Below are 14,977 nucleotides of genomic sequence, written 5' to 3'. Positions count from 1 at the left end.
TTGTAAAATTACCTACACAACAATTCCATAGTTTTTAAGTAATTACATAAAATAATAGTGAAACGTTTAAAAAATAAACAATAGCTTTACAACGTGTAACTAAAATAGTGCCGATCGGTTTAAGGGCATATTCGGTATCGTGTTCTGATTAAGAAAAAGCAGAAGGAAAAGGCCAAAGAGTTGGCCTTTATTTGGAGGGTTGGCCGACTTGGACAAACTGACCCATAAAACAATTTCCGTAAAAAACTATTATTATTACACTGTTCTAATCAAAACACGATACAGAATAAGCCCTTAGACGGCCTTAAATCCCCACTGTTTTTGTTACACCTTGTATAAATTAAAAAAAAATCACTCAATTTATTCTTACTTGACGTTGTTGAAAATCCTTTTTAGAAACCAAAAGATTGAATTTGTTAAAAAAATATACCTACCCTTATAGAAATAAAAAAAAGATTAATATTTTAATTACGAAATATTTGAACTTACCATCGTACATGATCGGAACGCCGGTCTCATAGTATACCAGAGCTGGGAAACTGAAAATGCCAATGTCCGAAGCCAGTTTGGAGTCCTTGGACTTGACGAACTGAATCTCGTATTTGTCCGTGTCGTCGTCAATTGTCTCCAGTTCTTCGAGCACTTCGTCGCAGGTGTCACAATCATCACTGTCTGTAATAGTAAACGACATATTATAACTAAAATTTCTCCCGAACAGTTACTGGTCCTACTCCAAAATTTATTTACTATGTCAATGACAGGACTTGCTAAACTTGTCTTTACTGTCCTAATTTTTTGAGTTTTAATTTACCTAATCAGTAAACACGCATTACTCCAAATATTTCATGTGCGAGAATATGTGTACGCTATAACATATGATCCTATTGGCAATTGGCCTGAATTTTGAATTTGATAACTCGCAAAAAAAGGAACTGGTAATAATTAGAACGAATAAATTATTAAAATCGATAAGGATACTTACAAAAGAAGACGGCAAGATGTTCCACATCTGCAATTAAATCCTTCAAAGTCTTCCTGTCTACGCTCTCAATAACGTCAGGCCGAGAGTCAACCAATTCCAACACCCAGGACAAGATATCTTCTTCATGCATCAGATCGCCTTCATAGATGGTCCTGAACTTGTGGCGGTAGAAAGCTAAAGCCGGCAGCTCAGACAGGTCGTATTCCTTCTCCACTCCTTCATCAGAAATCTTGACGAAATCGATGTCTTTTTCTTCGCACTCGTCATCGATGTTTTCAAGCTCGCTGAGTACTTTTTGAGATTTCTTGTCGCCCTCCTTGTCTGGAATAGTGCAAAAATGAAGACATTTAGAGAGATTATTACAAATTTATCATCTGTTTACATCGATTTTAGTTTCTACTATTTATTTTTCTATGCGTTTGCGTAGAGTCTTATGTTTGTAACCTTTAGTGTTTTATTTCTCTTAAGCCACACGGAAAATTCACGGCCATTTTTGATTTAGTTATAGTTATACAATATAATATACTTAAATAAATTTAATACAAATATACATTAAACACGTTTTCTCCATACACGGGCAAAAGGAAATAGATTCAAGTTTCAATTAATTGATACTTACAGAAAAAGACAACTATGTGGTCGTTTTCAGCGAGGATCTTCTCCAGCATCCTGGAGTTGACCTCCTCGATCTTGCCGGGGATCTCGAGGGTGTCTTCGTCCGTCAGCCATGACAACACTTCATCCTCGTCTTCGAGGTCACCTGGAATTACCAATTGCATACATTTCATTGACGAATTATGAATAATACTCCGTTTTCCATTTTTTTGCGAACCTAACGAAAAAAGCGAGGCGCCAAACCTTCAAACAGAAGATATAAAAAAATTGGATTAGCGTTTGAGCCTAATTATATAGAGAACTTATGAAATGGTAGCATGCCTCTAATATTTAGTAATTCGTTTCTATAACATTTTACTATCGTCATTTTTAAATTTTGGTTGGTAATTTATTTTGTTTTTTTTTTATACTTAATTTCTTATAGCAATTTAGAATAGAATAGAATAGAATGTTTTTATTCGTAAACACACAGACAATAGACATACCTAAAAAGAACAGAGTGAGAATAATTAAGTGTCACGAAATGGCCTCATCTCAGCATGTTGCTGGCGACTTCCAACGCTGATCTTCCGATGATACCATCAAGTGAGAAATAATCACGGGAGGTAACAGACAAAAAGAAAGAAACAAACAGAAAATTGAATTATGCTGATAGACAAATAAAACTATACCAAACAAGGCGTGATAAAATAATCAACTCAACAAGTGGTATCCACTAAATTAAAAAAATAGGTAGACGTACAGTAGACGTCAAACATATGTTTACATTTTTGCACCTTCCTGTCTTGTAATACGGCGAAAACTATAAAAATATATTATCCTTGACGTCGACTTTTTTACGAGTTTGTCACTTACTTGACATACGTTTGATACTTTAGCATTGCTGCTGAAGAACAATTTTCAGTTTAGCCACGAGGAAAAAACGTTTGAGAACGGGAATATTTCGGCAACACTTAAGTATTCCAAACACAAGAATAGGAAAGATTACTGACCCTTGTAAATGAGTGGGTCCTTGTTCCTGAAGAACACAAGCGTGGGGAAGGTCTTGATGCCGTACTTCTTGGCGAGCGGCAGGTCTTCGGTGGTGACGAAGATGATGCCCGTCTCGTCCAGCTCGTCGTCGATGTTCTCAAGCTCATCAAGAATGTTGTCGCATTCATCGCCCTCTTCGCAGTTGCCGCCTGGAATTCATTGGTTTTTTTTTGTTTATTTAGATATGAAATGCTGCCAAAAGTGCACTTTTGCAAGTCTGACTCTAATGTAGAGTTAGTTTTATAGTTTTGTAAGATTCCATTTCTTATTTTATTCACTATTTGATGTTTTTGTGATTGTTTTAATTAAACTTATTATTACCCTCGAAAATGCTGCACATTATATCGTATAGGTAATTTGTTCCTATGGTGTTATTGGTGTTCCTATGAGATTAAGGGAGGATATAGTTTAACCGGAAAGCCAACGTATTGCCATTGAATAGGTCTGTAAATTGGTATTCATTAATGTACGTGTATATCCCTATCACCACATACCTAAATAAAATAACTGAGGTACATACATGTAAGTTGAAAAAAAAACAATATAAAAAATTAAATTATGTAAATATACACTTACTGAAATATACGACCACGTATTCGTGCTCTTCGATAAGATCAGTCAAGATCTCATCAGTAACCTCCTCTATTGTAGCGCTGTTCTTCTGTTCAATGAGCCACTCCAATACTTCATCTTCATTCATCAGGTCACCTTCGTAGATAGCGGGGATGTTCTCTTCGAAGTATACGAGAGTCGGCAGATGGTCGATACCGAATTCTTTAGCTTCATTCTCGTTGTCCATTCGCACAATAACGATACCTTCCTTTTCTAGTTCATCATCAATGTTTTCTAATTCGTTGAGGATTCTTATGTCTTGTTTGTCATCTTTATCGTCTAAAATATAAAAAAAATATTTAATAATTTCATACACTTAAAAGGGAAAGTATCACACCACTCCTTGACTAAGTTTGATACTTACAAAATATAACAGCTAAATACGGTGTACTTTCTATTAGCTTGTCCATCATCTCATCAGTGACTTCAGGAATTTCACTATGCCGTTTCTGATGTAGCAACCAGCCGAGTAATTCATCTTCCTTCATCAGATCGCCTTCGTAGATGTGAGGGATGCCTTTCTCGAAGAAAACCATAGTTGGAATGGATTCAATACCATATTCCTTGGCTTCTTTATCGTCATCAATCTTGACGAAGGCAATGTCATTTTGGTCACATTCGTCGTCAATGTTCTCCAGCTCAGAAAGGATCTTTTGACTCTTCTTCTGGTCCTTGTCGTCTGAAATAAATTCGAAGAACTGTATTTCATTTTTATGTCAGTTCTTCACGGGACAGTCGAGAACGATTCAAGACATTAATCATTGGTGAAGTAATTTGTGAATTTGGCATTGTTTCAAACTGGCCAATGTTAAGGCTACGAGAGTGTGAAGAAAATACTTACAGAACAGCACAGCGACGTATGGCATTTTCTCGATGATGAGGTCGAGCATTTCATCAGTGATGTCCTCAATTTCGTCGCTCTCCGCTTGATACCTGAGCCAAGCTAATACTTTTTCTTCCTCTTCCAGATTTCCTTCATAATAAGTCGGGATACCCTTTTCAAAATACAGAAGAGTTGGGATCTTTTCAATGCCGTATTCTTTGGCTTCTTCATCATTGTCGATCTTTACAAACGCAATGCCAAGGGTATCGCACTCGTCATCAATGTTCTCAAGTTCTGCTAATACTTTCTGAGATTTGCGATCGTTATTGTCATCTGTGAATAAAAACCATAGTTTTATCAAAATTACGAGTGCTCAAGTAAGGTAACAAATAGATGATAAGTGTCATGGCGTGTGTAAATTATGATAGTTCTCTCTGGTTCTAGTGTACATACATATACTTATGTATTTTACAATAGCTATTTACAAGAATGAAATGTCTGGTCTGTCTAGTCGTCAGTCTGGTGTTAAAAATCATATCCACATTCAAACTGCTCTGGAAACGGATTTTATTAGATGTTGCATTTGTTGAAAGCTGTATAGTGTGAATTTACAGAATAGCACGGCAACGGTTTTCCCGTCCTTGATCAACTTGTCCAGCATTTCGTCGGTGACGTCCTCGATCTCGTCCTTCTCCAGCTGACCGACCAGCCACTCCAGGATTTCTTCCTCGTTTTCAAGATCACCTGGAAATATTGTGTATTATAGACGACATTTCAAAAGTTTACAAGGGAGAACCTAGTAACAATAAGGAGTACTTCACATCAATCAAGTTACTTGATGTTGATTCTAAATATATATAGAATAGAAATCTGAAGAAAGAAACTAAGGAAGTTTATAAATCTAGAAGTGTTTAGTGTTTAACATCTTTCAAAATAAGACCTATAAAACTCCTCGCAACCCAGTTTTATGTTCAAACATACAAGTAGATGCTGCGATATTTTCAGGTGAAAACATGAACAGTAATAAAATCTATGTAAACACAGTTCTTTATTTTGAAAGACTTTTATTGCAAACAAGTCTATTCGAGATATTATTGTTACCGTCGTAAACGTTGGGGATCTGCTTCTCGAAGTAGACGATGGAGGGAATGTTGTCGATGCCGAAGGAGTCGGCGGCCTTGGCGTCGTCGATCTTGACAAACTGGATGCCGTGGCGGTCGCAGTCGTCATCGATGTTTTCGAGCTCGCCAAGGACTGTCATTGATTCCTCGTCACCGTGGTCATCTGGGAAAATATTGTATTTATTTGATTGAAAGACAGAATACAGATACTACTACTAGATTTTTAGTTCTTTCTAGATACTGAAAGATCTAAAAAGAACTAAAAATCTTTTTTCAGATAATTAAGCTGAGTCAGATTTTTGGTAAGTAAATATTACTAATGGGAAATGGAATATGTGAAGTGAAAATACCACTAAACCATTTTAATGCATACATACTGCCGAAGATCTTACAATTTCACCAGCATGAAATGGTTCAAGGTTGCAAGTGAACCGTAACCTATTTTCGTGAAAGATATAATTTCGCGTTTGACGTCATTTACAAGTGTAACCCACATTTTCTCCTTTGAAGCGAGTGTAAATGTATTTTTAGAACACGTACGTATGGTATGATTGATTGTTTTGTTTTATTCCTATTAGTTAGCTAAGAAGGCTGACTATAAAAAGGAACTGGCGAGTTTTAATAAATAAATAGATAAGTACCATACTGGGACTGAAGAGATGAAAAAACACCTTTAAAAAAGTCGTTAAAAGGAATGGACTATAGTTGAGCTTGTAGATTTAGTTAAAAACCGTATACGTACAGAAGACAACAACAAGGTTATCCACGTTGCCGATGAGGGTGTTGAGGGTCTTGGCTGTGACGTCTTCGATCACATCTTCTTCGTCACCGGTGGACTTGTTGGCAATCAACCACTCCAGGACATCTTCCTCTTTGCTCAACTCACCTAAAATTACAATGTCACGTTTGAATACAGTGTGAATTTTATTAGCTTTACCACGCTTTACCCTTTATGAAAATAATAACAACTAAATGCAGACAAAAATAGATAATTAAAAAAATATAGACTTTTTGAATATTGATCTATAACATCTATTTTTAATAAATGACAAATTATCAATCAATGCTACGAATGGCAAGACACTGGTATGATTACTGCAAATTATGTTATGCGGAATGCTGCCAAGGCGTGCATATGATGCATCCGTCCATGTCGTAACCATCGTAACTAATCCATAAAAAGCTCTGTGACTCACTTTCATAGATAATTGGTATTTCATGCCTGTAGTACACCAGTCTTGGCAGCTCTCCAAGACTGTACTCCTCGGCTAGTTCTTCGTCGTGGATCTTGACGAACCCGATTCCCAGCTGGTCAGCTTCATCATCAATGTTCTCCAGTTCTTGAAGCGCCTTCGCACACTTCTTGCATTCGGGCTTGTCTGAAACGCCATGACGGGATATTTCAACTTTAAGATTATCGGTTTAAAAATTATTATGTGTACATCTGTTTGCATACCTCCATGCTCCGAGGATTCTAAAGCAGTGCTATTATTGTATGCAATGCTCAAAACTAAAGATGAGTGTTGTGTGTTATTGGAAAATTAGGTGTTTTAATCGTGTGTGCATATGAAGCGTGTGTCGTGCAGTATGGATGCCTCAGGTCAGGCATCCTCCGATTCGCATAAGTATAATATAAAGCGGGGTCGACTAAGTGCTATGTGACTATAATATAACAAGGTGTCTGGATTCTAACCGCTAAACATATAAAGTGCGTTGGGGTTTCACTAAAACTGTTACCACATTTTCTGTTTCTATTCAAATTGTATTATTACACAAATGTGCATCTCGACCTCGGCCATATTTCTCTGCATGGTCTCGAGTATATAAATAGGTGAGCGTAAACAATTTGTGACATGCCGTCCGCTCCCATCACATATTTAGGTCAAGGTCAATTCTAAAACCGACGAAGATTTGGGTTGGTTCGGGGTGTTTGATGAGACAATGGGGTTTGAATAGTCCGTTGTAGTTGTAGTCCGGTGCGTGACAGGTCGGTGGGGCCGTCAATCCCGGCGGCCAACGTCGGAAATAGAAGCTCTGAAATAGCTCGCCACTCGGCCCGATAATGCAAACGCGTTTTTGATTCTACTCTTCCCGTTAGACTAGACTGGATTAATAGTTTGGCGATTTCAAGTAGCTAAATAGTAGCTTGCTTTAGAAAAACAGAAGAAATATGTGTTCTCTTCAGGTACAGGCGTCGATTTTCTGTTCAGAAGTAAATTTAATTTCAAGAGCTAGTAATAATTTTAGTTCAAATTGTAGGATAATAAAATTTTGATAACCAGGGCCGATGCTTTTGTGACCAAATTGTGGGCTTTAGTTCTTATAATTATAGCAGATGAAATTATTGTAATGAGGATTACAGGTACGTACCTAAATATTGAATTATCGTCTGTGTTTTAATTTATCCTATGATTCATTATTAATTAGTTAACATTTTAACCAAAGATTTTCCCTTACGGCCAATCTAGTTTCGCTGAAGCGAAAGCACGGCTGAAACATAAAATTACAGAAAAACATTCTACAAAGCGAGAAGAGTTATGCCACACGAACATAAAAGGAACATGCCGCCAGCTAGAATCTTACTTACTGTTCGATGGGCCGCAACTTTTGTGGTCAGGACCTACGCCACAAAAACACAGTAAAAACCAACGCCACAATGTACAAGTACAGAAAACCACAGTACGCTTAGAGATAGAATGGCGTACCCCTGTTCCCATAGCTTCCAATTGAAAGACATTTACAATTACTACTACTGTACAGTACTGTATTTATAATAACGCTCCAATGAACCCAAAGTGAGTTAATTATTTATTAGTTAAAATCGCTCGGGATATTTTTAATTCCGTATAAAAATCAAATAAGTACATCTTGCATGCAGCTTTAAAAAAAAATTTCCTCGCATGTTTGTTGAAAAACTTCGTATGAAACGCGTATGTATTGGTCATTTACACACGTCGGCTTTCTTATTGAGCGCTCGCTTACAGCTGGCGCGCACAATATGGCCTCGTGTGATATGACCAACGTAGCACACTTTGTATCACAATGTACTAATAAATTATAGCTCATGAAACAATTCCTTTACAAGCCCCTATATAAATACAAGCTCGAGAAGAAAACTAAGATAAACACTGTTTGAAACTTGAGCCCGAGATTTTTGCCTTGAGCCGTTAAAGTACCTAGTGGGTAGTTTTTATCGCCAAAATTACACCCATTATTATGCATCTGTACACGCAAGAAACTCATTTGCTATTAATGCACCCACCTGACATGTTATACTTAGTAAAGTATTTTTAGAGATCACTTTAATTTCAAAGGAGCGTAATGTTAGTTGAGAAATTGCTTTTATCACGATAGCTGATAAGTGGACGAAGACGAAAACCCTCATTCCACGCGTATACTCACAAAAGAGAACAGCAACGTAATCCGTGTCCTCGATGATCTTGGACAGAATCTTCTGGTTTACCTCCTCTATCCGGTCCGGAAGGTCCATGGCTTCTAAACTCGTCAGGAAATCCAGGACGCTTTCTTCGTCCATGAGATCTCCTGGAAATTTAATAGTACATTATTGTCGAGGCTCGGAAGTAGCTACTTGCAGGCTGAGGATTCGTTTTAAACGGACGACCTTGGGAGTCCGTTTAATTGAATCCGAAGCCAGCAAGTAGCCTTCCAGCCGAGTCATATATAATAAGCTTTTCTCAAAAATGGTGCAAGAAATATAAATATCATAGAAATATTTTACAAAAGCAACTTTCTTACGTATATATTTTCACAGAAAAAAGTAGAAACAATTGAAAAAATTAGCTTTGCCGCCTTTTTATTTTTTTAATAAAAAAATAAAAGTGTATTTTTCTGCCGAAAATACGCCAACCTATTTGAGACAGCTAAATAGTCGCGGTACTAATCATCTGTTTGGCTGTTTAATGGGCCTGTGCCTTCATTTGATATGGCCATTTCAACTTTTAAAAAGTTTGGAACTCGACAAATAATGGAATTTGTATGCAACATTGCAGTCCCAAAATCGAGACTGCAATGTTTTTAACTTTTTAATTTTTGACTGACCATAAACTACGCGCTTCGCAACCTATTTTTTAAACGGCAAAGTCGACTTTGCCGTCCATTTTTGAGAAAAAGAATTTTAATGATTGGCAGCATAAGTGGAAGAAATTTGTGACATCATCGTTACGTTGCTTTCGTAATACGACCTTATTAGCTTTCTCATGCTGTTCCTATTACATCAAGTTGATTCTGGTTAAATATTTAATCATGGGTTAGTCTCCTGAAACTAATCTACCATCGTATGTTTTACCTCTGAGTCCAATTATTATTAGACTTGTGGTTTTTCAAATGTGACAAATTAAAACATATCTTTATAAATATTTGTCACATCAGTCACGTTAGTCATCGAGATACTTTTTTTAACGATCGCCTTTGAAGATGTCGGCTGTGAATTCATTTAAAGCGTCTTGAGTTTCATAAATTTTCGGAAAATAATCAATGCTATAGCTGTTCCATTTAGATTTGAACTTAATAGTGTTTGATATAGGTAAATATAGTATTAGGTGTTTGATATAGTTATTTATTACACATGTCTGACAGAGTTGGGCAAAAATTAACTTGAATAAGAATAAGAATAAATATAGAAATTTTATTCTTATTCAAATCGATTTGAATTAGAATAATTCTTGCACTAGTTATTTTAGAATAAAATTAAGATGAATAAATCATGTGACTTTTATTTTAAATGCGGAATAAAAAACAGAATAATTATTCTAGAAGTGAGACTATTCTAAATAAGGTTTTATTCAATTAAAATGTTATTTAGAATTAAGTTAATTTTTGTAGTACAATCGGTTATACATATTTTGTAAGTTGATTTTCAGCCTTCTATTTAAAACTCGGATTGAATTGATATTTGTCACTTTAGTTTAGGTACAGTACACATTGACGAGTTCCGCTATATACTATCTAGTTCTATCATCCGATCAGGGTGCTTAGCCAATATGCCAAACGTTAACGCTCCGTAGAGTTGCGTATAGTCTCTCTCTATCACTCTTACATATTAGTGCGATAGAGAGACAGATAGCCTTTCGTTGTCGTAGCACAAACGATTGGCATGTTGGCTACGCACCTAAGGTGCGTAGCCAAAATGACAATTTTTCTTTTTAATTTAATAGCCAAATAATTAGGTAAATTTAGCTGTTCTGGGGGCCTAGCCAAGATGCCAATCGCTTGTGCTTCGACAACGAAGCACTTTCTGTCTCTATCACTCTTACATATTAGTGCGAGAGAGAGACAGAGATAGCGTTTCGTTCTCATAGCGCAAACGATTGGCATATTGGCTACGCACTCAAGGTGCCTAGCCAAGATGCCAATTTTTGTTTTTAATTCAATAACCAAATCTTTGGGTACAATTTAGCTGTTCTAGGGGCCTAGCCAATATGATAGCTTGCGCTCTAACAACGAAGGGCTTTCTGTCTCTATCACTCTTACATATTAGTGCGATAGAGAGTCAGAGAGAGCGTTTTATTGTCGTAACGCAAACGATTGGCATGTTGGCTACGCACCCAAGGTGCCTAGCCAAGATGACAATTTTTGTTTTTAATTTAATAACCAAATCATTATGTACAATGTAGCTGTTCTGGGGGCCTAGCCAACATGCCAATCGTTTGCGCTACTACAACGAAACGGTATCTGTCTCTCTATCGCACTAATAAGTAAGAGTGATAGAGGCAGAAAGTGCATCGTTGTTGGAGCGCAAGCGATTGGCATGTTGGCTAGGCCCCCAGAACTGCTAAATTGTACCCAAAGATTTGGTTATTAAATTAAAAACAAAAATTGTCATCTTAGCTAGGCACCTTGGGTGCGTAGCCAACATGCCAATCGTTTGCGCTACGACAACGAAACGCTATCTCTGCCTCTGTATCGAACTAATATGTAAGAGTGATAGAGACAGAAAGCGCTTCGCTGTTGGAGCGCAAGCGATTGGCATGTTGGCTAGGTCCCCAGAACAGCTAAATTTACCTAATGATTTGGTTATTAAAATAAAAGCAAAAATTGGCATCTTGGCTAGGCATCTTGGGAGCGTAGCCAACATGCCAAACGTTTGCGCTACGATAACGAAACGCTATCTCTGTCTCTCTATCGCACTAATATGTAAGAGTGATAGAGACAGAAAGACCTTCGTTGTTGGAGCGCAAGCGATTGGCATGTTGGCTAGGCCCCCAGAACTGATTGTACCCAAAGATTTGGTTATTAAAATAAAATAAAAAATTGGCATCTTGGCTAGGCACCTTGGAAGCGTAGGCAACATGCCAAACGTTTGCGCTACTACAACGAAACGCTATCTCTGTCTCTCTACCGCACTAATATGTAAGAGTAAGAGACAGAAAGCGCTTCGTTGTCGGAGCGCAAGCGATTGGCATGTTGGCTAGGCCCTCAGAACAGCAAAATTTACCTAATGATTTGGTTATTAATTAAAAACAAAAATTGGCATCTTGGCTAGGCACCTTGAGTGCGTAGCCAACATGCCAATGGTTTGCGCTACGACAACAAAACGCTATCTCTGGCTTTCTATCGCACTAATATGTAAGAGTGATAGAGACAGAAAGCGCTTCGTTGTCGGAGCGCAAGCGATTGGCATCTTGGCTAGGCCCCTAGACGAGCTAAATTGAACCTAATGATTTGGTTAGTAAATTAAAAATAATACGGTTACTGAAACTATGCGATAGTCAATTTGTAAGATTTTATTCCATAAAATGGGTATCAATTAGACAAGAGACTAACTACTATTACATCTACCTAACTATTATACGTAATTAGTACCTATACGGTACCCAGACCACATTTTTATTCGTGGAATATTATTTCGAATAAAAATCATGATTATATTTATTTGATTAAGAATATGTTATTCTCATTCAATTTTTTCTCATACGAATTATTCCCGACCAAAATTATTTGAATATTTTTGACGGGAATAAAATCGAGATGATTTTATTCCTACAAATTCTTATTCAAATAATGATTTTATTCTTGAATGCCCAACACTGATGTCTGAGAACACCGTAATCCGTTAAAGATATGATAACGGTCGGTAACCGCAGACACCGATAATTGAAATTTCATTACCTAAATAAGTACTTATCTGCCAGTTCTGCCACTCAATCGCTCTTGCATATTTGAGCGACAGATAGGCTATAACGAAATTTCGATTTTCGATATTCACGGTAGAACCTCAGTATAAACGCTCGTATTGCGGTGCGAATTTACTGTGCGGTATGTTTCTCAGCTGGATTGGAACCATTGTCATAACTATTAAAATAAATAAGATATTTTCCGCATTCAAGACTCCCTGTACGCCCACACGGTCTTTTTACAAATCGCTATCTGCGTAAATAACTTTTACAATGTCGCGTAGCTATTCTTTTATTTAATTTGTTTTTAGCGCCTGGCGCTTTTGGGTCACATCAATCTTTGATTTAACATTCGACAAACGTCTAAGTATAATCAGAAAGATTAGAAAGCTTGCGCGCTACATCTACTTTAATTTTAAAAGTAAAAGCAAAGTTGAATTGATTTTTCTTACAAATTACTTTTGGAAACTCCCTATGTAGGTTAAATAGTATCATCTCTATCAGGATAACACATTATAATCATCAATTTATCCACAACTATCACTCCTGATTGAAGGTAGGTACTTGACATGGTAAGACGTCTGAGGTATTTGATGTTCGACATTTTTTGGGTTCCTTGATTTATCGTTTGGCAAATTTTCTTGACGACGAAAATAACATGAACTTTAAATTTTATGTTTGGTACCTACTAGCTTTTATCGGTGACTGTACTTTTCTTTCCACTGGCAACTAAATACTCATCTAGACAATTCTAACAACCCCAAACACAATTAGGTTGCGTTGCTTTATCACAGAGTTTCCTATGGCCACTTCCAGTCTCCATCATCAGATCAGCTCGATGGTACCATAATATTGCATTGTCACGCGACTTACATATGTATGCATATTTTCAGCTTCATCGGAAACCGGGAAGTGGGTCTTTAACTTGCAAGTTTTGATTACAGACAACGGGACAGGTGAAACTATGTAAATAAGAGCTTGTAATTATAACAAGTGACCGTCAATAGTAGATTGTTAACCAAGGGTTGAAAGGCACCCATTTCTGTCGAGGTATTTTGGCGCTCGAACGCAGTGAGAGCGCCAATAGTCCGAGACGGAAATGGTGCCTTTCACCCGAGTTAAACACTCTACTTTTCATATCGAATGCGAGGAAACCAAACAAGACAAGGCAATTTCGCAAAATCAGTAATTGAAGTACCCAATAGACCTACGGCCATGATTTTTTTCCTTAGGACTTACTTGCAATCGGAGACTTTACATGTGTGAAGATTAATAACCCCTAGCGAAAATCATTTAGATTGCAATATTTACGAAAACACACATTTTTTAACAAACTGCAGTAATTTTAAAATGATTTGTTCATTATAGTATGAAAATCAGCGGGATTGCCTCTTACTTTTTAATTTTATACTTTTTCGTTCTAAAAGCCGCAACAGACTACCGGACCGCACCGCGACCTTGGTGCGCCGTACCACGTAATAACATAATAAAAGTATTTTAAATATTAAATAACAATTTAATTAATAATATAAGAATTTTTTATCTTGTATTTTATTTTATTTTCATGAATATTGTGCGAAATAACTTTAAAAACCAATTTAATATCGTACAAACGTTTAACTGTGGCTGTATAAGATTCTGCCTTTGCTCATTTACGCAAGTGTAAGGTTTAAAAAAAATTTTTGGTGTATTCCTTTTGGTTCCCGCCTTATGAAATCGAGTAAATAGAATTCAACGAAAGAAATCAAGAATAATTTGTTTTTAACAATTTACTTATATCATTTTTTATAAAAAGAGGATCAACGTGGGATTAGTAAAATTAATCAATTACCAATTGTTACAGGCGAGGAAATAAAGACCCTATTTTTCCATTTTATTTCCACCCACTTGTTCATGGGACGGGGACGCAGAGGAGTACACCACTTTTCTGCGCTAGAGCATAAACATATCACTTTCTGCGCACCTTTTAGAACAACAACGACCCACTTTCAGAGCATGAGATATGAAAAAATATTTTTGGTACACACTTTTATCGCCGACTGTACTATCTCTTCTTTGCATGTCTATCAAGTGCTTCTCGAGATCGTTCTAATGAGCTTAAACTCAATATTTTTATGTTTACCCATTGAAGAGTTACTTTGGGTCTTTGGCTATCTTCTAGTTCTGACTGCTTCATCCTAGTTCTGTGGCATCAGATCAGCACCATTAGTACGTATATTATTGCATTGCCATCGGATATAAAGAAGTATGCCAAATTTCAGCCCAATAAGACACCGGGAAGTTGTTAAAATTTAAGTTACGAGATTTGAAGCACATATAGTAATTTTTTTTATCTACATTTTTAAAAGAAGCCTTTATCAATGAGACATGTCAGCTCCGTTAGGCCTCTACATTCAGGTGTTACTCGATATAAAAAAAAAACTATACACGAATTTCGCAGTTTCAGACAGGGGTTCCGCCAATATCGAGTGAAAAACCCCAATATCAGTTACTGCATAACCCCTAGCTTCAAATAGTTGTCTCGAGTCCGAACCGAACACATTCCATTAGGAAGTGCTGTACATCCTCGACAGAGTCGCAGATATCGCAGTTGGGCGACTCTGCTTTTCTCATCAGATGAGCAAACATATTTAATGGAATCTGACTGGACCGAAGCCTG

At 36.9% G+C, this 14,977-nt stretch overlaps 1 protein-coding gene across 8 annotated transcripts in view; it reads right to left on the bottom strand.

Moving 5' to 3' along the window:
• Positions 1-14,977, bottom strand: part of LOC134792226 (uncharacterized) — a 38,902-nt gene that overhangs the window by 9,519 nt on the left and 14,406 nt on the right. For 6 of the 8 annotated variants that reach the window (XM_063763480.1, XM_063763479.1, XM_063763485.1 and 3 more), the window contains exons 3-15: positions 8,588-8,728; positions 7,773-7,805; positions 6,382-6,564; positions 5,928-6,071; positions 5,166-5,348; positions 4,677-4,808; positions 4,083-4,397; positions 3,606-3,920; positions 3,206-3,520; positions 2,590-2,778; positions 1,602-1,742; positions 983-1,303; positions 490-672 (exon numbers count right to left, since the gene is read on the bottom strand). In XM_063763480.1, the coding sequence (XP_063619550.1) occupies positions 490-672; positions 983-1,303; positions 1,602-1,742; positions 2,590-2,778; positions 3,206-3,520; positions 3,606-3,920; positions 4,083-4,397; positions 4,677-4,808; positions 5,166-5,348; positions 5,928-6,071; positions 6,382-6,564; positions 7,773-7,805; positions 8,588-8,728 (2,595 nt within the window). Of the gene's footprint in view, positions 1-489; positions 673-982; positions 1,304-1,601; positions 1,743-2,589; positions 2,779-3,205; positions 3,521-3,605; positions 3,940-4,082; positions 4,398-4,676; positions 4,809-5,165; positions 5,349-5,927; positions 6,072-6,381; positions 6,565-7,772; positions 7,806-8,587; positions 8,729-14,977 lie in introns of those variants that run through there. The other 2 variants (XM_063763478.1, XM_063763482.1) reach the window with 2 other exon arrangements.

This window comes from Cydia splendana, chromosome 7, assembly GCF_910591565.1.
Source record: "Cydia splendana chromosome 7, ilCydSple1.2, whole genome shotgun sequence".
NCBI classification, from domain to species: domain Eukaryota; kingdom Metazoa; phylum Arthropoda; class Insecta; order Lepidoptera; family Tortricidae; genus Cydia; species Cydia splendana.
Note: the sequence above shows the minus strand (reverse complement) of the source record. Positions and strands in the feature narration are given on the sequence as shown.